This window comes from Momordica charantia, assembly GCF_013281855.1.
Source record: "Momordica charantia cultivar OHB3-1 chromosome 6 unlocalized genomic scaffold, Mcharantia_2.0 BLBB01000006.1, whole genome shotgun sequence".
NCBI lineage: Eukaryota > Viridiplantae > Streptophyta > Magnoliopsida > Cucurbitales > Cucurbitaceae > Momordica > Momordica charantia.
The window spans coordinates 10,031,969-10,055,151 of NW_028275164.1; the positions used below are offsets into that span (position 1 = coordinate 10,031,969).

The 23,183-nt window shown below is 37.0% G+C and overlaps 1 protein-coding gene across 3 annotated transcripts; it reads left to right on the top strand.

The window, feature by feature from the left end:
• The first annotated feature begins 862 nt into the window (after nucleotides 1-862).
• Nucleotides 863-18,876, top strand: LOC111020795 (protein CASP). Of its 3 annotated transcripts, none has more exons than XM_022297573.2 (19): nucleotides 864-1,152; nucleotides 1,601-1,711; nucleotides 1,814-1,992; nucleotides 2,379-2,528; nucleotides 4,621-4,709; nucleotides 5,458-5,567; nucleotides 5,830-5,924; nucleotides 6,359-6,414; nucleotides 6,789-6,954; nucleotides 7,305-7,397; nucleotides 8,117-8,245; nucleotides 8,397-8,516; nucleotides 8,916-8,996; nucleotides 16,467-16,574; nucleotides 16,695-16,838; nucleotides 16,941-17,042; nucleotides 17,507-17,586; nucleotides 18,359-18,451; nucleotides 18,537-18,876. In XM_022297573.2, exons 1-19 carry the CDS (start codon nucleotides 1,059-1,061, stop codon nucleotides 18,595-18,597), a joined length of 2,061 nt encoding a protein of 686 aa, XP_022153265.1. In that variant the 5' UTR covers nucleotides 864-1,058; the 3' UTR covers nucleotides 18,598-18,876. The 3 variants fall into 3 exon arrangements, with proteins under 3 accessions (XP_087981792.1, XP_022153265.1, XP_022153266.1); XM_022297574.2 differs by having other exon boundaries at nucleotides 8,919-8,996; XM_088125666.1 differs by lacking the exon at nucleotides 18,359-18,451 and having other exon boundaries at nucleotides 863-1,152.
• The last annotated feature ends 4,307 nt before the right edge of the window (nucleotides 18,877-23,183 follow it).

Consider the following 23,183-nt stretch of genomic DNA (forward strand, 5'->3'; position numbering starts at 1 on the left):
AGCGATGGTAGGGAATAGTAGCAGCGACAGCAACAGCGACAGCGAGGGCGAAGTGGTGGGTGGAGAGAGTGTGTATTTTCTTTTTATTACTATAATTATCTTATCTATTTTTATTCGCTTCAAAATAAAAATAAAATGAAAAAGCTATTTTTGTTCTACAATATACCACGATTAAGTTAGCTAACGTTAGGGACTATGATAAAATTATTTCCTAAATATTAGAGATTAAATGGTAAGATTATGCAGTATACAAGTTAGAAACCGGAAAAAAGAGACGTTTGAGGAGATATGATTTATACCTAACAAAACATTGAATTTATATCTTGGTTTGGGAGCAAGGGTAAATGACCACTTAATTATATCCACATTTATCATCAAAATCAACCAAAAAAGGCAAAGTGTTATAATAAATGTTTTATTCATTCAATCATGTTCAAATTGATGTTTTATATTCATTCGAAGAGGTACGAAATTTTGGTTGGATATAAGTATCGTAATCAATTTGCTTATTAATTTAAGGATTGATTAGATAAAATTATGAATGTAGGTGTGTTTTAATTTTTATTTTTGAGCTGTATTAATTTTTTTTTAAATTTTTGAGGAAGCGTGTATTAATTTTTGTTATATATATTTTCAATTGTCACTTTTAGCTATCATTTTTTAATATTTTGTATTTGGAAAGGATTTTTTTAAATATTTAATAACTTATGATTCGTAGTTAAAAAACCAAAAATAAATAAATAAAAATTATACGCGGGTATTCCGGTTCAAGCGGCCCAATGGTTGGCCCAGTAGAGATCTGTCGGTCTGGCTGAACCGACTCACCTGGGCTGAACGAAATGCGATCACCTTGGCTTCAACGTACTTGATTTTCCATGTCGAATCTGCCATATCAGACGTATTGAAGCTTTTCTGCAAGCTCCTCTGGATCTGCACCACTTCTTTGATCTCCAAATCTCTCGCACAATCACTGTAAAAGCTTTGGGATTATAGTTGTGGAGAGTGATCGCACTCTCGAACTCATTCAGCGGCCATTTCTGAATTACGCATTGCCGAATATGGAGGTTCCGCAAGGTGGATCCGAGAGGGACAAACCGCCGAATTCTTCCTCGTCCACTTCCCCCCTCTCCGTCGTCTCTAGTTTCTGGAAAGGTAATAGTCTAATTGTAAATCGGATTCTCTTTCAATTCGTGCGCTTATTGGTGGGTTTGGACTTGATGATTATACAGCTTAAGAAAATTACGTGTTCTGTATTATGTTCTGATTCATGGTAGGGGAGTTTGTTTTTACCTGCGAATTTTCTGCTGGATTTATTCGCGTTAGTTTTTCAATTTAAGCTCCGCTTGTTGAGATAATTTGATCCAAGGAGAGTAGAATTTTAGGCTGAGCGATTTTGTGGACGGCTCGTGTTTTCATTGGGAAAAGTTATGCCGCATTGTTAGTGTTGAGTTAAATTGTACTGACGAATATGCAAGGCATTTTGTATTTTTGGAAATGAAGTTTCGGCAATACAGTCGATTGTTGTCTGTTTGATTTAAAACTGCCATGAAAGATTTACCCACTGCTAACGGAGGATGGTCATTGATTTTTCTATTTGCAGAGTTTGATTTAGAGAAGGAGAAAAGTGCATTGGATGAGCAAGGACTTAGGATAGCTGAAAATCAAGAAAACAGCCAGAAAAATCGTCGGAAGCTTGCAGAAAGTACACGAGGTTGTTACTCGTGTCATATTCTGTTCCTTCTACAAATTTTTCCATAGAAAGACCTTCTCTAATGTTTTTATTTTTTATTTGTTTGACTATCCACTCTGACAGATTTCAAGAAGGCTCCAGACGAGGAGAAACTGAACTTGTTTAGTTCTCTACTTAAGAGTTACCAAGAAGAAGTAGACAATCTTACGAAGAGGGCAAAATTTGGAGAAAATTCTTTTCTTAACATATACCAGAAACTTTACGAGGCTCCAGATCCTTATCCTGCTCTTGCTTCAATTGGTGTAAGTGCCAAAGACTTTCGTATATGTGTTGCATTTGAGCAGCACCAATGATTTGAACCTGTGAACGTTTTTTTCTCTCATTCTACTTAATAGTATGGAACTTTTTTGAGAGTATTATCGTTGTTCAATCAGACGTGAGCTTTTAGATTTGGCTATAACTTTTAGTAGAGTATAAACGATATGATGAGAAGAGTAAAAAGGAAGCAATATTGAAGTACCTGGATGGACGAGGTGGAATACTCTAGAAAAGTTTCTTGTTGTTCCATATCTGTCTTCTCTCCTCTCAGTGGGGAAAAAGGAAGAAATGTATATATACAGTTTTTTATAGAACTTTTTGCTTTATGCTATTTGTTTTTAGCAATTTTGCTGCATAATGTTCTCTGCAGGAACAAGATTTGAAGTTGTCTGAATTAGAATCTGAGAATAGGAAAATGAAAGTTGAGCTTGAGGAGTTCAGGACTGAAGCAACCCATTTAAAGAATCAGCAGGCAACTATTAGGAGACTTGAAGAGCGCAATCGGCAATTGGAGCAACAGGTTACAGTATTTTTGTATGTTGTGATGATAGTAGTACCTTTTCATTTTTCCATATGACTGATACTGCTACCCATACTTGTAGTGGTAATTTTTTCATTTTTCTCAATGAATCTTGATTTAAGAAAAACTCAGTATTCTATTAGTGAGCCACCTGTTTAGGATTTGGAATCAATGCCATTGACAACGTTCTACTTCTTTGAAATTTTCTGATTTCACTTTTGTTGGAAAAATAGGAAATGTGTGATAAGAAGAAAGAATGTTAGCTGTTAGGATCATTCTCTTGCCTGAGAAACATACTGCACGTGGGTTTGTTACACGTTTATTTGTGGATTTTCTTGTTTAGAAGTACAGTTGCTCGCATTTACGATCTGCAAGTAATATTTTAATTTTTAATTCCAAACTATTTGGCAGTGTATGCAGTTATAGAGTCAACCAATCCTGGAGCTGTCTCGGTAGGCAATATGAGGACATAATATAACAAGGAAAAAATCAAAGTTTACCTCTGTATTTAGTTGGATGAGTTCTATTTAACCTTAAATATACTCGGCTAGTTGCGGGTATTAAATGTGGTGAGAGAATCTATTCCTTTTGGGACTGATTCTTCTAGCTATGGATGCATTTTAGCTGGTTAGAGCATTTTGGTGTTGAGTCTAAAGTCTGTTTGGTTTTGTAGCTAGTTCAGGTATTTCAGTGGTGGTTAGGTTTGGGCATTTATATGGCTAGATTTTGGGTGATATGTTGCTTGAACTTTGTATGGTTTATTGGTTATTTATACATCTTTCTAAATTTATTGTGGGAAGGTATTAATTTTACCCATCATTCAACTTCAAGGTTACATTTGATGAAAATTATTTGGAGGGGGATCTGATCCAGAGCCAGATTCAACACCTCCCTCTGGGTTGATGTCCAAAAAGTTTTGTACTTGCCCTTCGTTTCTTATTTTTAATAGTTGGACCCCCCCCCCCCCCCCCCCCCCTTCCTCTTTAAGTTTTTGGTTTGGTTGCACTGGCTGTTGACGTAGGATGCCTATTTTGGATGGCCTGATGTATACCCTTTCATTTGCTGTATGAAAGTTGGTTTTCCATTAAAAAGGAAAAATAAAAAAAAGGCTTAAAAATAAACTCCGAGTCAACTTAGTAAAATTCATGAGAACAATTTGAATTGGCAGAACAACTAAGGGCCTCTTTCTTGTTTTTCGTTTCCAATTTTATTAAGGAACCTAAGCATTTAACAACTATTTATATTTGTTACTTATCATTTTTTTAGAAACATTCTCAAAGTTGTATAGAAATTTTGGAAACAACAAAAACAAGTTTCTTGTTCCAATTTATTATAAAATATAAATAAAAGTATTGTTTAATATAAAATATAAATAAAAGTAAATAATTCTTGAATTCATGAGTTTTTTTTTTTTTAAACAAGAAACTAACTTTTCATTGATTGATGAAGAGGAACAAAAATTGTTCAAAGACAAACTCCTGAAAGAGTGATAAACAAAGAGGTAAAAACATAAACCATAAAAAAAGCTAACAAGGAGAGATAAAAGCCTCCCAATTCAAACAAATCATGCTAGGAGAGTAGTTAGAGAATAAATCTGAAAGAACACACCATTGAGAGACCTTAAATTTAGCAATGTCGAAGGAGTCTATGTAGGACCTCCACTTTCCTTTAAACATCCTTTGGTTCCATTCAAACCAAATTTCAAAAATTAACGCCTTGAGGCCATTAACCCTAAGGAGATTAGCTTTAGGCCGAAACTCTACCAAGTAGAATCCATGAGAGTTGTTGCCATGCAATTCTATTTTTCTTTATTAAAAAGAGGAAATAGAAACAAGAACCAAGAAACAAGAACGTCACCAAACTAAGTTGATTCATAAAGTCAAAAATATATTTAAAAAATTGAAGAGGACTAGCACATCCAAATGTTGAAAATAATCTTGATTTAAGATAATTAAAATTGGTCACCGTTTCATTCTTTCAACTTTTGCCGCTCATTCTTTACCATATTTAATAATGTTTAGGACGTGTGTTTTTGCTGTTAGTCATCTCCCTCTTCCTTGTTTTATCTGTTAATATTCTATTAGTCATCCAGATGGAGGAGAAAATAAAGGAAATTGTGGAAATCAAGCAACGCAGTTTGGCAGAAGAAAACCAGAAGGCATTAGATGTAATAAAAGAAAGGTATCATTCTTGTTAGGTTAATGGAATCATACAAATTTATATGTGTTATTTAGAATGTAAATGTCAACATCGATTCATGAAATGATGAAATGTTTATGTGGAGGTGTCTATAGATTTATTTAGGAGTGAACATTGGTTGGTGTTGGTTTTGTGCTTGACTGTCGGTCAAATTGTTGGTCGGTTTTTGGTGAACGTTAGAGGAAGAGATGCCACTATGTGGCACGTAGGAAAGCTCGAGATGAGAGAGATTGAGAAGAAAGGGAAAAAGGAGAACATAAAATTGAAGAAGAAATGAGGGAAGCAGAAATCGATGGTTAAAAGACCGACCCCAACTGAATATGGGTATAAACCAACCGACCGATGTCGGTTTGGTCCGTTTTTTGGATTTATTTGTTCACCCCTAGATTTATTGATATATATTTATACTTTTTAAATTCAAGTGAGAAAATATATTATATCAAAATGTTGTTCTTAATTTTACTAAGTATGTATATTTGTTCTACTTTTTGAACGTTTTTATACCTGAGCCCTTTCATGTTGGTAACTTGATATTGATGTTGAAAACTGAAGCAAAGAATATTACTGAGGATAAATCGTGAAGATTGTGAATACTTTTTTCCTTCTCTGGTTATATGTGGAGATGTAATTGCAAGATGCATTTAGTTTTTTTATGGCAGTGCCTCGTTTTTGGTCATGATGGTGAACTTTTTCACCTTGCATTCAACTGTGAAGTTTTAATGATATTCAGGGAGAGATTGTTGCAAGATCAACTAAGACGAGAACAAGAAAGTGTTTCAAATATGAAAAAGCTACATGAACGTGCCCAGAGTCAATTGTTTGAAGTCCGTGCTCAATCAGGTGAATATGACAGTTTCTAGTATGTAGTTTAGATTGTAAATTTAACCAAAAACACTAACCATCTCGTAATAAAGCTCTCATCTCCTTTTATTCTTCTTTTTCTCATGTTTTGTAATGATAAAACTTTCATATATTAGTTTATTATTATTTTATACATTTTATATTTCTCCGTACAAAGTTGTAGTTAAGCTCTAGAAAGCTATTGCACCTTCCACACTTTTTTAACACGAGATATTGATAATTACTCAATCGATGTTTTTAGAGGAAGAGAGAGCTGCAAAACAGTCGGAGGTCACTCTTCTGATGGATGAAGTCGAGAGGGCACAAACACGGCTTCTAAGCCTGGAACGGGAAAAGGTTTTCTTCTGCTACAATCTTCATCTAAAGGATTCATTTTCAGTCATTCTATTTGAGTAAAATGTTATCTTATTGGTTATCAATGACTATTTCCATTGTATATCTTCAAATTTTAGTATCTTGATTTCACATCCGTCTGTGCTTGCACTGTGTAAAACTGTGTCTGAACTCCTGCAAGGATATGCATGTGGATGATTTTTTTTTTGGGGTACGGATTAAGGTTCACGATTTAACCATCAAATAACATGTCTGTCAGCTGCCTAGACTACTATATAGCTTCTACTCGCTAATTTGTTTTATGGAGTATGTGAGAGGTCAGTGGATCCAGGAGGACAGTTACAATGAGGGTTCATTATATATTGATTGTTTATATTTAGGTGTCAAACTGCTGCCCATGTGTTTGATTTCCTTTTCTTTTGGCATGGAATATCCAGGGACTTCTGCGCTCCCAATTACAGTCAGCAAATGATGATACGGGCAATAAGAAAAGGTGAGATACTACTTCCACATGAAAGAAGGAAAATGCAGTATTTGTTAGTCTGAAAAGTTACTCTCTTCTTTCATGTTGACTGGATGGATTTCCTGTAATCTCTCGGCGTTAGATTATTCTCAAACACTTTTCTACACTTATTATTTGTTTAGTACAACCTTTCTATTCCAAAAATTATGTAATCCGAAATATTGTGTATCAGAGATCATGGTTGCAGTATTTCTGATTTTGGATCTGTTATGATTCTTTTAAAGAGAACAAAGTAATTCCTAGGTTTGCATGCTTCCTTATGCGATAAAGTCTATCTTATTTTATCATCTTTCTCACGTTCATATTATATATTCTGCTGATAGGTTTTTTTTCTTTGGCTGCAGCGATAATTTAGATTTAAATAGCGTCCTTGAGAATTCTTTGAGTGCCAAAGAAAAGATTATCTCAGAATTAAACATGGAACTTCACAATATTGAGACAACTTTATCAAGTGAACGAGAACAACATATGATTGAGATCAAGAATTTGAATGCGTTGATAAATGAAAAGGTCAGTACCAATCTCAGTTATATTTCGATGCTAAGCAGTTAAGCTCTTGTGGATTAAAGATGAGGCAAATTCTCTTTGCCTTCATAGGGTGCAAAGTTGCTTACATAATATTGTCACCAAAACTATGTTACCAATTACCAGGTCTGAAATGCACTATTTTGTTACTATGAATATTCCAATGTAATTCAATTATCATAAACATTAGTTTGAGTTCATTCCTTGCATTTTGGAAGTAACTGGTAAATATTTTCATTGTTTGTGACATCTATTCTTGTTCTTAATCAACGAGGTGCTTACCATGTGATGGTTGAAGTTTGTTTAACTACTTTCTACCTTATTTGATAAACCAGGAAGCTGCTATTGACGAGATGAAGAAAGAGCTTCAAGCGAGACCAACAGAAAAGATGGTTGATGATTTGCGTAAAAAAGTGAAGATATTGCAAGTAATATGTTATCTACCTTTACTCTCTCTTGAAATTCTAAATTTGCATGTGGCATGTAGTTAAGATATTAATGATATTGATTACAGAGTGTTGTGAGGTTCCTCTATATTTTGATTCTTTGTCCCCTCAAAGATTTCTTCATTATGCAGTTGAAGTGATTCTTCTGATGAAATTTTCTTTTGTAGTTTATTCAACCATAATTGTGTTATGAATGATGTACTGTAGTTTCTAAACGATTTGTTCTCTCTCTCTTCCCTCTCTCTACCACGCACACTTACTATTGATGGAGTATATGGTATCTATGCCAGGATGCATTATATTTCCTTCATCTATTAATACAGAAATCCCATTTTTCTTTGAATTTGAGAAGTACCATTTCGTTGCGTCTTACTTCTCTAGTTTGCTTATGTATAAAGTGCTTGGATTATAGAGAACATATTTGTTCCATATAAAACAAAATTTGCTGTTATAATTTCAGTCAGAAGTATTGTTACTAAATGTTAAAATGTTAATATATTTTTCTCATTATTAACACCCTAATATTAATGATTAGTGATTACATATGAGTTCCACAATCATGAATATTATATTTTTTAGCCATGTTGAAAAATGGTTCAGGTTTTATGCAACCAACGATTTCCTCTGATTAATTTGTTTGGTATGGTAGTGTAATCACTAATGTATTCCTTCATCCATGACTAACTTTACTTGCATGCCAGGCTGTAGGTTATAATTCAATTGAGGCTGAAGATTGGGAAGTTGCCACTAGGGGGGAAGAGATGAGCAAAATGGAATCTCTTCTTCTTGATAAGAACCGAAAAATGGAACATGAACTTACACAGTTTAAGGTATAATGCTTATATTTCATGGTTGATTATAGTTCTGCTATTTTTTTTTACATGCTCAAATGGATATGGTGTTACCAACATGTTGACAGGATGATATTGAAACACCATACTTGAAAGATTTATTTTAAAGTGATTCTCATGTCATTTTCAGGTAAAACTTTCAGAAAAATCATCTTTGCTGGATACAGCTGAAAGCAAGATAGCTGAACTCACTGCAAAGGTTGTTGAACAGCAGAAATTGATTCAAAAGTTGGAAGAAGACATATTAAAGGTTACTACTATCTTTGACTACTAGAAATTCCTACTATGGTTAATATTACTGTTTTTTTATACTTCTTATGGTTTCAAAATGATGTATTTATGTGGAAGCATCCATAGTGAGCAGGGGCATAACATTTCTTTTCAAAATAATAAATAATCCCTCTCATTAAGGGAAAAAAAAACCCACGTTTAAAACTTCTTTTCTTACCACGAAAAAGGGTGTTCTTTCTTTGGGTCAAGAAAGTTGAATCCTATTTAGCCAGCATAAAGACGAGTTATGTATGTTTAGATGGTTATTTACATATAAACTGTAGACATTAAGTTTAAATGGTGCTCGCATGTGCATTTTGAAATATGATAACCCTTTAAAGTTATGATTATCAACTTTTCAGTGTTGTTTCTTTTAAAGCAGGGGTATAACTCGAAGGACCAAAAGGGCACATTATTTGATGACTGGGATCTTTCCGAGGCAAGGGGTGAGCTGACTGAGGTATTCTTTCTGTCTGATTTCATCCACTTGCTGTTGTTGAAAGCTAAGGCTCTAGCCTCTGACTAGTTGTTTGTGAATTACACTGCAGTGTAACTTGTGGTCTTGTTTTCTTCTATTTTGACATTAAAGATGCAATAATGGCCTTAATTGTTTTTTGGAGACTAAACAAAATGGTTTTATTAAGGCATTCCTTTAGAGTGACTTTGGAAAACCCTTTTTTTGCCCTCTCACTATCATTGGTTTATTTAGGGTAGAACGGGATAGGAAGTTTTTATTTTTTGAGGTAAAATGGGATTATAGGAAGAGGCGTGGCTGTTGCTCACTTTAACACTTTTTTGGGACTTTGTGATTCAGTTATTTTTTAAAATTTCTTTGTTCTTGTTTTGTAACAGTTTTTTTGTATCCAGTTCTTGTAATTTTGTTCCTTGTCCTTTTTTGAGGCTTCTCCCATTTGTCATTGACCTCTGTTTTTGTATGACTATGACCTTGTTTTTGTACTCTCCTTCATCTTATAGAATGTTGGGTTAGATTTTCCTTTATATTAATAAAAGGGGGACTTGGGAAAAACCACTTTATTAATGAAATTATATCCTAAAATAAGTGTAATCCATGGGGCATGGACTCTCCAGAGAAATTTTGTTTTCAAACTTTTATTGTTCTCAGCTACTCATACCATGAAAGGCTTGTTTGATATCGTTTACGTTTTTCATATCTTGTTTTTAGTTTTTAATAAATGTATGTGTTTGGTAATTATTTCCGTTTCTCTATTATTTCTACGGAAACATTTCAAAATTATATACAATTAACCATCACGGGATGACCTAGTGGTCAATAAGGGTCATTGTAAATAGCAAAGGATTTAGAGGAAATGAGTTCAAACCGTGGTGGCCACCTACCTAAGATTTAATATCCTTCGAGTTACCTTGTCAACCAAATGTAGTAAGATCAGGTGGTTGGCCCGTGATTAGTGGAGGTGCGCGCAAGCTGGCTCAGACACACGAATTTCAAATAAAAAAAAACACTATACAATTTTTTTTTGGTTGATAAGGAACAATTCTATTGATGATATGGAAATTACAAAAAGAGGGGCAAACCTCAATCTATGTCTTTTTTTTTTAGTATAAGAAACAGAAGGGTGTATATTCAAAAGGAAAAGGACATCCTAAGGGCCGAGGGACGAGAAGGCTGCCACCTAGAATGAACTACTTACAAAATAAGAGCCTTCTAATCTAACAAAATCAGTAAAAAAACCATTACAAAAGAATTTCTTGTGATTTGAGCACCACCAAGCATTATGCTGAACAATACTAAAAAAAATCTAAAGCAGTAAAAGTGCATCGATTTCTTTCCTTCAAAATTTGCTAAAGAAGAGCTCTAATCGCGCAGTTCCACAAAATCTTTGCCTTTTTCTTGAAATTCCAACCTCCCAGGGCTTCCAAAAGCCAATAATCTATTTTAGACGGCAAGCATATAGAAAGGCCAACCTCTGGAAGAATAAAGGACCACCCTTTAGAAGCAAAGTCACAGTGTAAGAAAAGATGATCTATTATCTCCCCCTAGAACAAGTGCTGCAAACAGAGGGAGAAAGGGTCCAAGAAGAATATTTCCTCTTAAGCTTCTCATGGGTATTTAAAATTCTATATGCTAAAGACCATAAGAAAAATTAACTTTCTTTGGGACTTTAAACCTCCAAGCCAGGATTCCACTTGGTTGGAATTGGGCATCCTTGCCCACAACTTATGGTGGTTTAGGGGTTGGTTCTTTCAAACAAAGGAATGAAGCCCTTTTGATGAAAGGGCTGTGGACGTTTCCTCAGGAGGAAACGGCTTTATGGAGGAGAGTTATCGTGGCCAGTTATGGTATTCACCCATCTACTTGGACTTCAAATCCCCCCAAAGGCCCTAGCTTCGGTAGTCCTTGGTTCAACATCACTAAAGGTTCGTCCTTTTCTCTCGACTTATTAACTCTAAGTTGGTCAATGGTAAAAGAATTGATTTTGGGAAGACACTTGGCAGATTCCTCACCCTTTCTGTAAGGTTTCCCGATGTTTACTCTCTTTCTTCCAAAAAGCGGCTTTCATATATGATTGCTGGCTAGGTAGAAGATCAGTTGACGTGGGACTTGGGCTTTAGAAGAAGACTCTTGAATTGCGAGTTTAGTAGTTGGGTGGCCTTACTTGATAAAATTGCATTCAACACTTAAGTAACGAAGAAGATAGAGTGTTGTGGTACTCCAAAAAAAAAAAATGATAGAGTGTTGTGGTCTCTTGGATAAAAGACAAGAATAGCAGGGTGGAAGAGGGGAGAATTTACACCAAGTCATAACTAGAAAAACTATAGCATAAAAAACCGGTCAAAAGGACATTTCATATCTTTGAAGATTCTTTGATTTTGTTCTTGCCAAGTAGCCCAAAAGAAAGCTGGAATAAAGTTTGTCCATAGAAGTTTCTTTTCCTTTTTGGGAGAGCTACATATAGACCAAGGTTTGATAGAAGAATAGCCCAAAACTTTGCAGTGAACTCACAGGAAATGAAGATGTGCTGTTGAGATTCTAGACTGTTCTTACATAATGAACAGCGAACACCATTGAGGGAAAATATTCATGTAAGTCCTCCTATGTTGGAGCTTATCACGAGTGTTAATGGCATTATGGCTAAACTCCCAGAGAAATAATTTTACCTTTCTTGGGTAGCATGCTTTCCAAATGGCTTCATAGAGGTGAGACGCAGCATCCAAATTTTCCAAAAAGAGATCCTGTTAGAGTGGGTTTGTTGAGAACAAGTCATTTGATTCAAGCTTCCATAAAGATTTGTTTGGGAGTCCTGTTAATTGAACTGATGAAAGGTACTGCAATAGGACAGCTCATTCATTAATTTCAGCATCTTTTGAATTCCTTCTCAGCCCTAGGTTCCATACTCCATAGTTAGCCATCCAAAAATCTTTCACAGCAGCATGTTTTTTCAAGGATAAATAAAAAAGAAGAGGGAACTTAATTAGAAGGGCAGCATCCAACAGCCGCACATCCTCCCAAAAGGAGATATTTGCCCCATGTCTAATCTTGTAGTATAGGCTGTCAAAGATCAAGTTATGAAATTTCAAGATAGATTTTCCTCCTCGGGCAGAAGCTAAAGAGAAAGAACTCGGTTTCAAATTCAATGATGAGGGTCCATATTTTGCATCAATGACTTACCTCTAGGCTCTAGAGGACCCATTTTTCATTGATGTATCCGGAATCTACTTGGCAAGGACAGCTCTATTTATGTTTTAGAAGAAAAAAAGAGGATGGTGTCATTTGCGAAAAGGAGAAAGTGTATGTTAATAGAGCTATCTCCGAAACCAAACCCTGTAATCAGCTTATGGTTGGCTGTATGAGTCATTAATTCACGGTCTGCTGAAACAATCCATAATCATGATGAAAAGAAAAGGTGATAACGGGTCCCCTTCTGGAAGACCACTGGAAGCAAGGATTTCATTTCACCTCTAGGATGACCGTTGATGATAATTGAAAAGTTTGCAGAAGATATGCAGCCTCTAATCCACATTTTTCATCTTTGCATGAACCTTTAGCCGATAGAATCTCATCATGAAAGTCTCAATCAACTTTATCAAAACTTTCTCAATATTAAGTTTTATGACTACCTCAATTTTCTTTTTCCTTTTCCATTCATGGAGGAAAGCTTCTGTGGCTCAGGATTTGTTAATGAAAGTAAGAGTGACAGAGTCTCTGAAATCTGACCAGGTGTCAAGACAGTTGGAAAGAGGTATATCCAGTAATACTGCTTGCTCTATGAAGTTGTTGAAGTTATGCATGCAACCGGTAGGCCTTTTATATACTGATTTTTCTCTAGTCCAACGAACAGTGTTGAAATCTCCCAGCAGCCAGTTTTACTCACAGATAGGTGACGTCTGTAAGTTCGACGTTGGATGACCCATATATCCTTATCCAGAATTTATACTCATGAGCAAAAGAGATAAGAAAGGATAGAGTAAATGCACATTTTGTGACATTAGAAATGGGGAAAGATGGGTCATTCCACAATCCACATAATAAGAATACCCTCAAAAGCACCGATGGAGTCAAAAGATGTCCGGCTTATATCCCTTGAACTCCCAAATTTGATGAATAGTCTATCGATCATAGCCATTTTTATTTCTTTCAAAATTCCAATAGTTGGGTTGTGTTTAATGAAAATACTTTTTATGAGTGCCCTCTTTTTCCAAGAATCCAATCCTCTTGAAATGATAATCATGGATGAGAGATAGACCCACCGTTGAACTGAGATGTTGAAGCTTTTCCATAATTGACTGATGTGTTAAATCCAGCCAACTCCTGAATGCCCCTATTTTGCTTTCTCAGGGTTTTAATCCATTTTCTAGTTTTGACAGGCAGAGGGAGGATTCCTAAACCCATGTTCCCAAGCCACAAGCAGAAGGTAGATAGAAGGATGTATGGTTGGGCTGAAAAGGTGGGGAGCTTGCTGTTTTGGTTGATAGGCCTCCATGGCAAGACCTTCATCTGTAATGGTCAGTTTTGGACCATTCACGAGCTTTGATGGATCTATTAAGGCATAGGATGGGGGGAGGTGGTTTGGGTGGGGAAAGAAGAGGTATAGGATTCGGTTTGGTTGGTTGGTTGGTGGAGGTCGTTCAAAGGTATAAGGGTTGATTCCAGTTTTTTGGGTAAGGAAATGGTTCGGTCTGATGGTGTGATAACGGGTCTAGATGGATGTGGGTTCAGTTTAGTTGGTTAGTCCCATTTTTTGGTTAAGAAATTTGGTGGGTCTGTACTCTGTAGGGGTGAAAGCAGTTCCAAAGATGATGTTTGGGTTAGACAAATTAGGGCAGGACTAGTTCAAGATATTATTCGCAGTAGAAAAGGATGATTTAATGTTAAGAGATTGTTGAACCTTAGAAGAAACCACAGGTCCTTTCCCCCTAATGGTGATCTATTTCAAGTGCTGAATATGATGTTAATTAGTCTTTGCGTGTTTCAAAGGGAAACATGTCAGGTTCAGATGATTTTGAGCTAGGTAAGTCAGCTTTGGAAGGAGGCCTGTGACCAAGTACCATCGATTGCAGCGGAAGGACAAGGGAGATTAAGTAGTTGAGCTGCTTGAGGGTACGGGCCTAGCAAACTTGCAGAGGAAGATTTTGGGATGTGCGCTTCTTCAATCTATTTGGTGGGGAAGGGATTGTCGATGGTATAACACCATGGATTTCAGCGATGAAGCCCAAATGTTGTCCTGTTACAACAAACGGATTCATCTGAACCAAGATTCGGGCTGATGGTGTAATAGGAAGCCAAATCTGGGTATAAGGGGTTTTGTTTCACATTATTGGTGGCTTCCATGAGGTCCAAGATAGTCTTCTTTGATGTTTCCAGATTATCTCCACTACATACATCTCCAATAAATCTCAATGTGTACTCATCTCACTTGTCCAGTGGAAGATTCCAAATCTAATCCAATCTCCCTAGGATGGGACAACTTTTTTTTTTTTTGTATGCTTCACTACTCCATGGCCTGAATTTTAAGCTGTAATATCCACTTTGTACCAATATTTCAATCCATTTAAGCCTGTGCATCTCAGGATAGCACGATCGGTAGAGAAAGGATTGAGGAAGCAAATATCAATGATATGTTCTTGTAAAGCTCACCTGATTCTATACGAGTCATCATGGAATGTTTTCAATAGACAACTATTGATAAGTCTGATTGAAGGTTTGCTGCTTGGGGATTGTGGATATCGTTGCTTTATTGTGGAGGTCTATTTATGACATTCTTCCCCTTCTTTAAGATGTCACAGTAAGATCTTGGAGCCAATTAAGGTTGGGGCGATGGGGGAGTTTGGTGAAGTAATGAGGGACATTGAAGATGCAGGAGTAGTCGCGTGTATAGTTGTGTATTAAGCTATAAAAGGCCCCTCTTTTCTGTTTTCTCCAATAGGAATAAGGATTCAGGATCTTATTTAGAACTCCATTACTGTCCATCTAGCTATTTCTGCTAGGATACCGTTCCTATTTGGTGTCTTCTCTATCCAGATCGTCTGGTCATGTATACTATTCTTCTTGAAGAACTTTCTGGTTTAGTATCGTCTGGTCATGTATACTATTCTTCTTGAAGAACTTCTGGTTTAGTAAAGCATCGAGGAGTAGGGCAAGGTTATTGGTGATTTATGACAGCGAGCGAGGAACAATGGATAGAGATGAAGAACACTCGATCTTTTGTAGACTGTGATTTTTGCTCGAGTCCCTCTAATTCTGTGGTCACTCTCTACAGTGAATTGTTTTCGTTCTACTGTTGCTGTATGTGGGGCCAACCTTTCCCCATCAGAGCTTTCAGAGAGGAGTGTTACAGAGGCCATTGATGATGGGAGAAGGATGGCGATGGTGCAGGATAGTTTGGGAGAGAGAGATGGTGCCATTATAGCAGTGATGAGTTTCTGTACTTATCACTGTAATTTTAGAGCCTGCATAACAAGATAGCTGAAATTACCTCTAACTTAAATTCCTAATTTATAACTCTTGGCCTTTTTTCCGACCATGAGCACTCAGGAGATAGCTCGATGCTCTTAAAGTGACATACAAATTGTAGAAACAAAGATATGTAGTTCTGTGTTTCTAATTCTTAAAAAACTTAAATTAAAGCATTATTTGTCATGTTTGAGTCATAAAATCATAATAAATATTTATTTTTTTATTTGAAATTCGGATAAAAAGACAAAAAAAAAAAAAAAATCACTAAACACATCTATGTCCTTACTTATTTCCTTTTCATAATAATAAGAAACTATTACCTAATATATATATATATATATTTGTAAGAAATAAAAAGTAATACACATGAAATGGAAAAAAAAAATAAAAATAAAAAAGAGCCTGAAACATTACTAGACGTGCCCAAAGCTTCAAGATGATGGAGAAATTGAACACTTAGATGGATTTTACTTCTTTTGTGGTCCTTGCCTCCAAAAATTTAACTCAACGCTCTTGTACTCATTCTTTGTGGCAAAGCAAGTGAAGGCCTTGATCACATTTTTACTAGTTACATTCAATAGCATTATTAGTCTTAGTGAAATATCTCAGTTTGCACTATTATTGATAACTAAATTCCACTTATTACTTTGCCATGTAAGAAGATTATCCCTGAACAAACCCCACACTGAGATTTATAGAACTCTGGCATCTAGGTAAGGTTTAAGCCAACAGAAAAGAAAAAGAAGAAAAGTTAAAACAGTAAAGTGCTTAATCTATTATGTTAAATTACTCTTGCACATCCATACTTTGCTTTGTATTTATTGACGAATTTTTTTTTTTAATTTTGATACACTGAGAAAAGCATCAATTTATTGACGAATTTATGATGATTGACAATTGTTGTTAATATCTTTAACTATATTACATATTTCAATGTTATTTATTTCTCTGTGTTTCAATTCGTAGTCCTAATATTTGTGGCCACTTGTATGTCAGAATGTAGATCGAAAACATTTTCCCTTGGATCAAGATCAAAGCTCAATGCTAAAAGTTATTTGTAGTCAGAGGGACCGTTTTAGGGCACGCTTGCGAGAGGCTGAAGAGGTGTGCTTCTTTTGTAAATCATCCACATTGTATTTTTTTTTTTTTTTAATTAAGATTAAACTTTTCTTTTGTTTTGAGATGACAGATCCAGCAATGTAATATTTTCTTCTGATGCATTAGGATATAAGACAATTGAAGGAGAAGATAGGACAGCTTACAGTTGAGCTAGAAAAGACAAAAGCTGATAACGTCAAATTATATGGAAAGATTCGTTATGTCCAGGATTACAATCTTGAGAAAGTAGTGTCCAGGGGATCAAAGAAGGTACTTATGTTTGCGTCATTCTTTTAAATAGAGCATCATTTGTCCCTGCCTCGTCAATTTTATTTGTTTGCTTCTTTCAATAACTTCAATTATCTGCTTCAGCATGCAGAGGATCTCGAAAGTGGTTCCATGTCAGACGTTGAATCTAAGTATAAGAAAATATACGAGGATGATATAAATCCATTTGCTGCTTTCTCCAAAAAGGTTTTCTTTTCCCCTCGAGCTCTTATAGTATTGTTGAAATTTAGATACTATTCATCTTTTTCACTAGATCATGCATACATTACATTCGAACGATTCTCTCTCTATCTCAAATAAGAAACTATATGCATACCATTTCATTCTTTTCATGAGATCATGCACATGGTTGTATTAAGACCTTCAAATCTCCTTCCTATATTCCATTTTATTGTCTATTCTTTGCAACACTCTCTATCAATAAAATGTTATGAGAGGACACTTTGGCCATGTATATGATTCAGGGAAAAACTATGCCTGTTGTTAGTTTGATTGTCAAGGACTGACACTTCATGTTTTAAGTTCCAGCCAACGGCTGTTTATTTTATGTTTCACATCCTTTATTATTATTACTAACTTCTTTTGTCGCCTGTATATGTCACGAACTATATAATGATCACACCGCAATTTCTTTGTTTTATTTCTTTTAGGAAAGGGATCAGAGGTACAAAGAATTAGGATTCAGGGACAGGATCACGCTTAGCAGTGGACGATTTCTGCTGGGGAACAAGTATGATTCTGTAGTTTCTTTCTCTGATTTTTACAATATGCATTTTATCTATCAATGTGGTAGCAGCCTAAATAGTTTTATAGAATCTTCTTGAACCACTCATCTTTGACTATAGTCTCGAACCCATGGACACTTCCCTCCTAACCACAAAATCTTGAAGAAGTATGAAATATTGTTAAATCATGATATTCCGAGAGTTGCTGAAGAATATTTTAGTGTGGGTTTGGGAATGAATTTTGAAAAAAAAAATCAATCAAAATACTTTTTTACTCGGACTTTTGGAAGAATTACTAATTTAGAGTGGGTTTAGTATAGCTTATGGAGTGATTTTAGATGTCTAAAGATACTTTTTAAACTCCATAATAAATTAAAAAGACATTTAAAAAAATCCGACTGGTTTTAAAACACATTTCTGAATAAACACTTGAGAAATGATAATTCAATAAGTGACTTTAAAGTGATTGACGCACTTAGTTTAAACACTTGAGATATTATTATCCAAAAACTGTTTAAACTAAAAGGCGGAGGGTGACTGCAATCTGATTCTTTACCGTAACTATGCATCAAATCCTTAAGATTCAATCACATCATTATTCATTTATGGACATATTTGTGTTCACGCTTTTCTCCCTACTATCGTTTCAACTTCACAGTAATCATACTTGACTCCTCAATATTGTTTCGTATTTTAATTCCATCTTTGATGGAAGTGTTAGACGTCATATGAATATCTAGGTTCATTGAGTTGCTAAAAAGTTTAACCTTCTTTTAGGTATGCCCGAACTTTTGCATTTTTCTACACAATTGGGTTGCATATTTTGGTATTTACGTGTCTTTACAGAATGTCGGCTCTGAGTCATCTAAGGTAACCATCTTTCAAGCTTTCAGGCAGACTGATTTGTTTTCAATTTGTTAATAATTCTCTTTTTTTTTCCTGTAATCTTTTGCAGTAATGGTCCCGACGAATTTCTCGTTGGCGATAAACATATAAACCTTCCACACGCGCTTTAAACTCCTTGAATTTTGGTTTTGTCAAGCTACTGACAAGGTCAGAGATACAAAACAACTTTTCATACTGAATGTACATGAAGAATTAAAAAGAAAAATCTCCATTGATTACTACTGTATATTTAGGCCATTTAATGTAGTAGTGACTTAAAAAGAAAATTCTGTCTGCTTGTTTTAAGTGATCTTATTTTGTGGTACAGAGTTGTTCATACAGTTTAATTTGATCTCAGTTGAGCAAAAAAAAAATTATTGGTCATATCAGAAACCTACAGGCTTTTTGAATTGGATAGTTGCAGGCTTGTATTTTTTTCAAGATTGGTGAAATAATTTCTTATTTAGTGATAATGGCGTTTAACTGATTTGCACCTTTTTGTTTCCATAGAAGAAAATACCTTTTTCAGATTTGAGTTTCTCAAAACTTTTGTTCATCATTAGGGATGTTGTGTGGTTTGAGGCTTTGAGCTGAGTTGAGTTAGAGATATTCTGGAAACTGAAAATTGATTTGATATTTTGGATTATGTGAATTTGTGATCGAATTAGTGCGGGACCGTTGGGTAACAATTTCGTTTTTCATTTCTGATTTTCTATTTCCCGTTTCTATTTTCTTTAAAATCAGAAATAAGAACTACCGGAATCCCACCTTGCCATCCATAGCTCCTCACACCCTGAACTCTAGCCTTTCACCACCTTCCACATGGCCCACCCTTTGCCCCCAAACCCCATCACCATCGAAAGAAAACGCTTTTCCATTGCTATCGATCATAGATACAGAGGCAGTAGAGTTCGTATTACTGAAACCACCAAGGACAGGGCCTTTTTCATCTCCCTTCACTGGTCTTCCATTATCTGGCAAGAATGCTTTCTCCACCCTTCTTCTTTCCTCCCCTCTAAACCACAAATTCTTCAAGGAAACCCGCATCGACGACCAGACCATCTGGGTTGAAAAGACCAGTAACCGTAAAGGCACCCTTGCAGAGGTTGCTAAGCTAGACAATGGAGGTCTTACCAAGCTACTGATTCCCATTGGTGAAGAAAGAAAAGGCTGGAAAACTTTCTATAGACTTCTTCATGAACACCCCCAGACTAAACAACACATTAATACTACACCAACCACCTCTGCACACCACTGCTCATCCGAGGCTTTTGGCCTCCGACCTACCGCAATGCTATTAAGAACAGAAAATAGAAAATTAACCCGCTACCCACCCCACCTCCGGTACAACAGCATAAAAGGAACCAACAGCCAAACTTTATGGCTGCTTACGAGGAAGCGGATCTCCAGCTGGATTCCTCCATAGTAGTCATCCGGAGGTTCTTCCATGATGATTGGTTTAAGATAACCAGAGCCCTTCAAACACATATAAGCACTCTTTGTACCCTTAACCCTTTCACTGCTGACAAGGCTCTCTTCCGATGTGAAAACAGAGAACAAGGAGAAGCACTCTGTCGACTATCAGACTGGCACCAAGTAGGCGACACCCAGTTGAAATTTTTGGCTTGGCATGAGCTCGACCCGTCCCTTTCCCCACTCGTCCCTTCATATGGTGGTTGGATTAAAATTCGCAACCTTCCTCTGGATCTTTGGGACAAAAGAACTCTGAGTTTTATAGGAGACTCTTGTGGAGGATACTTGGAAACAGCTAAAAAGACCCTTTCCAGACTTGATTTGCTTGAGGCGACAATTAGGATAAAAGCCAATCCCTTTGGTTTTATCCCTGGAGAAATTTGGATTTCAACCGCCTTATCCACACAGCTAAAGGTGATTATTGATCCCTTTCATAAGGCCGAACAATACTTGGGATTTTCTGCCGGAATACATGGAGCTTTACCGATCGGATTTTCCTCCGACCACCCTTCCGGGATGGGCACCGAGGGAATTTTGGGACCATGCCCCAAACTTTCCTTTTTGGAGAAAGATAACACACTTACCTTGGAAAGTCTTCCTGCTTTTTCCCCACATCGTACTAGCCCTGACATGCACGAACCACTAAGCCCATCATTAGTCAGTAGCCCCTTGAGCCCTGTGTCGTTGACTGACACCCCTGCATCTTTCGCTTTCCACCCTGCAGACAATCGACAACCAATAAGCCCCATCACATCTATACCTCTGCATAACACAAGACCTTCCTCCTCCTCGACTGCCACCCCTGCCCCATACACTCAACCTCCTTTACTCCCAACCAACACCTGCTCTGACTCGCCTACCCCCCAAAATCCTCTTCTCGAGGCCCCAAAAATAGCCGTTAATATCGCAAAAAAAGACACCTACCTTGCTTTGGGCACAAAAAACTCCACCAACCCCCCGGAATTGCTCTCAGACTTTGACCAATGCATCTCTAGCCCTTACCCCCTCTCTACCGAACCCCCCTCCCCAACTTTCTCCACACATCTGATCGAGGGCTCTGCTCCTATCCATCATGTTTCGGGCGTTTCTCACACAGCCCCCATTCCTTTTGACCCAACTGTACACCCTTCATCCTATCTGCAAGTGGTCGTTCCTTGGCTCAACACCATGGGCATGGGCATTTTCCCCATCCCCACAAAACTCTCAAAGAAAACCACTCCCAGCCGGAAGGAATTCAGGGGATTCAGAGAGCTTGCGGGTCTCACTTCATCCATCAACTATGACAAACACAAATCAAACAAAGGTGGGTCTTCCTCTGTTAGATGATTTTCCTCTCTTGGAATGTTAGAGGTCTCGGCTCTTGGAGCAAGAGAGCATTGATAAAGTCTCTCATCAATAAACAAAATCCCACCGTCGTTATTCTCCAAGAAACAAAACTTGAAGTGGTTGATTGTCTTACTGTAGAGTCGCTCTGGAGCTCCAGGGACATAGGTTGGACAACTTTAGACGCTTCAGGAACCTCTGGGGGCATCCTAATCATGTGGAATGACCCATCTTTTCAGGTAACTGATATTACTTTGGGGCTCTACACTTTAACCATCCTTCTCACCCTTTTAGACGGTTCCAAGTTCTGGCTAACAGGTGTATATGGCCCATCATCCTCCGAAGAAAAGCCAGCCTTCTAGAAAGAGCTGTCCGACCTCTCCTTTCTTTGCACTGATCTCTGGCTTCTTGGGGGAGATTTCAACTCAGTCAGATGGTCACATGAGAAATCATCATATCACAGATCAACTAGAAATATGCACCAATTCAACTCCTTCATTGATCAAGCTGGTCTACAGAACCTACCTCTCACTAATGGTCTTTATACGTGGTCGGATTTCAGGGATCCCCCCACTCTCACATTGATTGACAGATTTTTAGCTACTAACGATTTTCTTTTGAAGTTCCAGAATGCATCTGTCAAAAGGCTGAATAGACCAACCTCAAATCATTATCCTCTTCACCTCTCTTTTGGCATGTCTAGATGGGGCCCCACACCTTTCCGGTTTGAAAATGCATGGCTACAACATCGCTCCTTCCCTCCTTTGATCAAGTATTGGTGGAAAAACACCCCGCTCAGAGGCTGGCCGGGTCATGGCTTCATTATGAAACTTAAGGGGTTGAAAACAGTGATCAAAACATGGAGCAACTCCACTTTTGGAAGCATCACTCAACAAAAAAACCAGCTAACAACAGAGCTTGGCATTCTGAATAATCTAGAAGAAGAAGGGCTCCTAGACACAGTTCAACACACCCAACGGAGGTCTATCAAGATACGTCTCCTTGAAGTGGTGGCTATGGAAGAATCTCTCGGGCGCCAGAGATGTAAATCCAAATTGCTTCACGAAGGTGACATCAATACATCTTTCTTCCACCGTATTGTGGCTTCGAAGAGAAGGAAGAACACCATAACTGAAATCCTCTCCTCAGATGGTATCAGCCTTCTTGAAGAAAAGGACATCGAAAAAGAATTTCTCTTTTTTTGGCAGGTTATACTCCAAAAAGGGAGGACAGAGATTTCTCCCACATCCCATGGATTGGAGCCCCATTTCTCAACAGCAAAGCATGGAGATTGAGCAACCATTCACTGAGGAAGAGATTTGGCATGCGATCAAGGAGTTAGGCACTAACAAATCCCCTGGACCAGATGGCTACACTGTTGAATTCTACAAAAAGTTTTGGAACATCCTCAAGAACGATATCTTGAGAGTGTTCCAAGACTTTTTTAAGAATGGGATTATTAATGCAAGCCTCAACGAAACCTATGTATACCTCATTCCTAAGAAGCTTGATACAAAACAAGTAGGGGATTATAGGCCCATAAGCCTCATCTCTTGTCTTTACAAGCTCATTGCTAGGGTCCTTTCTGAAAGACTAAAACGTACAATTACAAGTGCACAATCAGCCTTTGTGGCTGGGAGGCAAATTCTTGACGCATCTTTAATTGCCAATGAGCTCATAGAAGATTGGGAGAGACGCGAAAAGAAAGGAGTGGTAGTGAAGCTGGACATTGAAAAGGCCTTTGATTGTGTAGATTGGGATTTTCTTGATGTTGTCCTTAAGGCTAAACGGTTTGGATCTACTTGGAGAAAATGGATCTACTTGGAGAAAATGGATTCGAGGTTGTATATCTTCTGCAAACTTCTCCATCATAATCAACTGCCGTCCGAGAGGCAAAATCATCGCTACTAGGGGCTTGCGT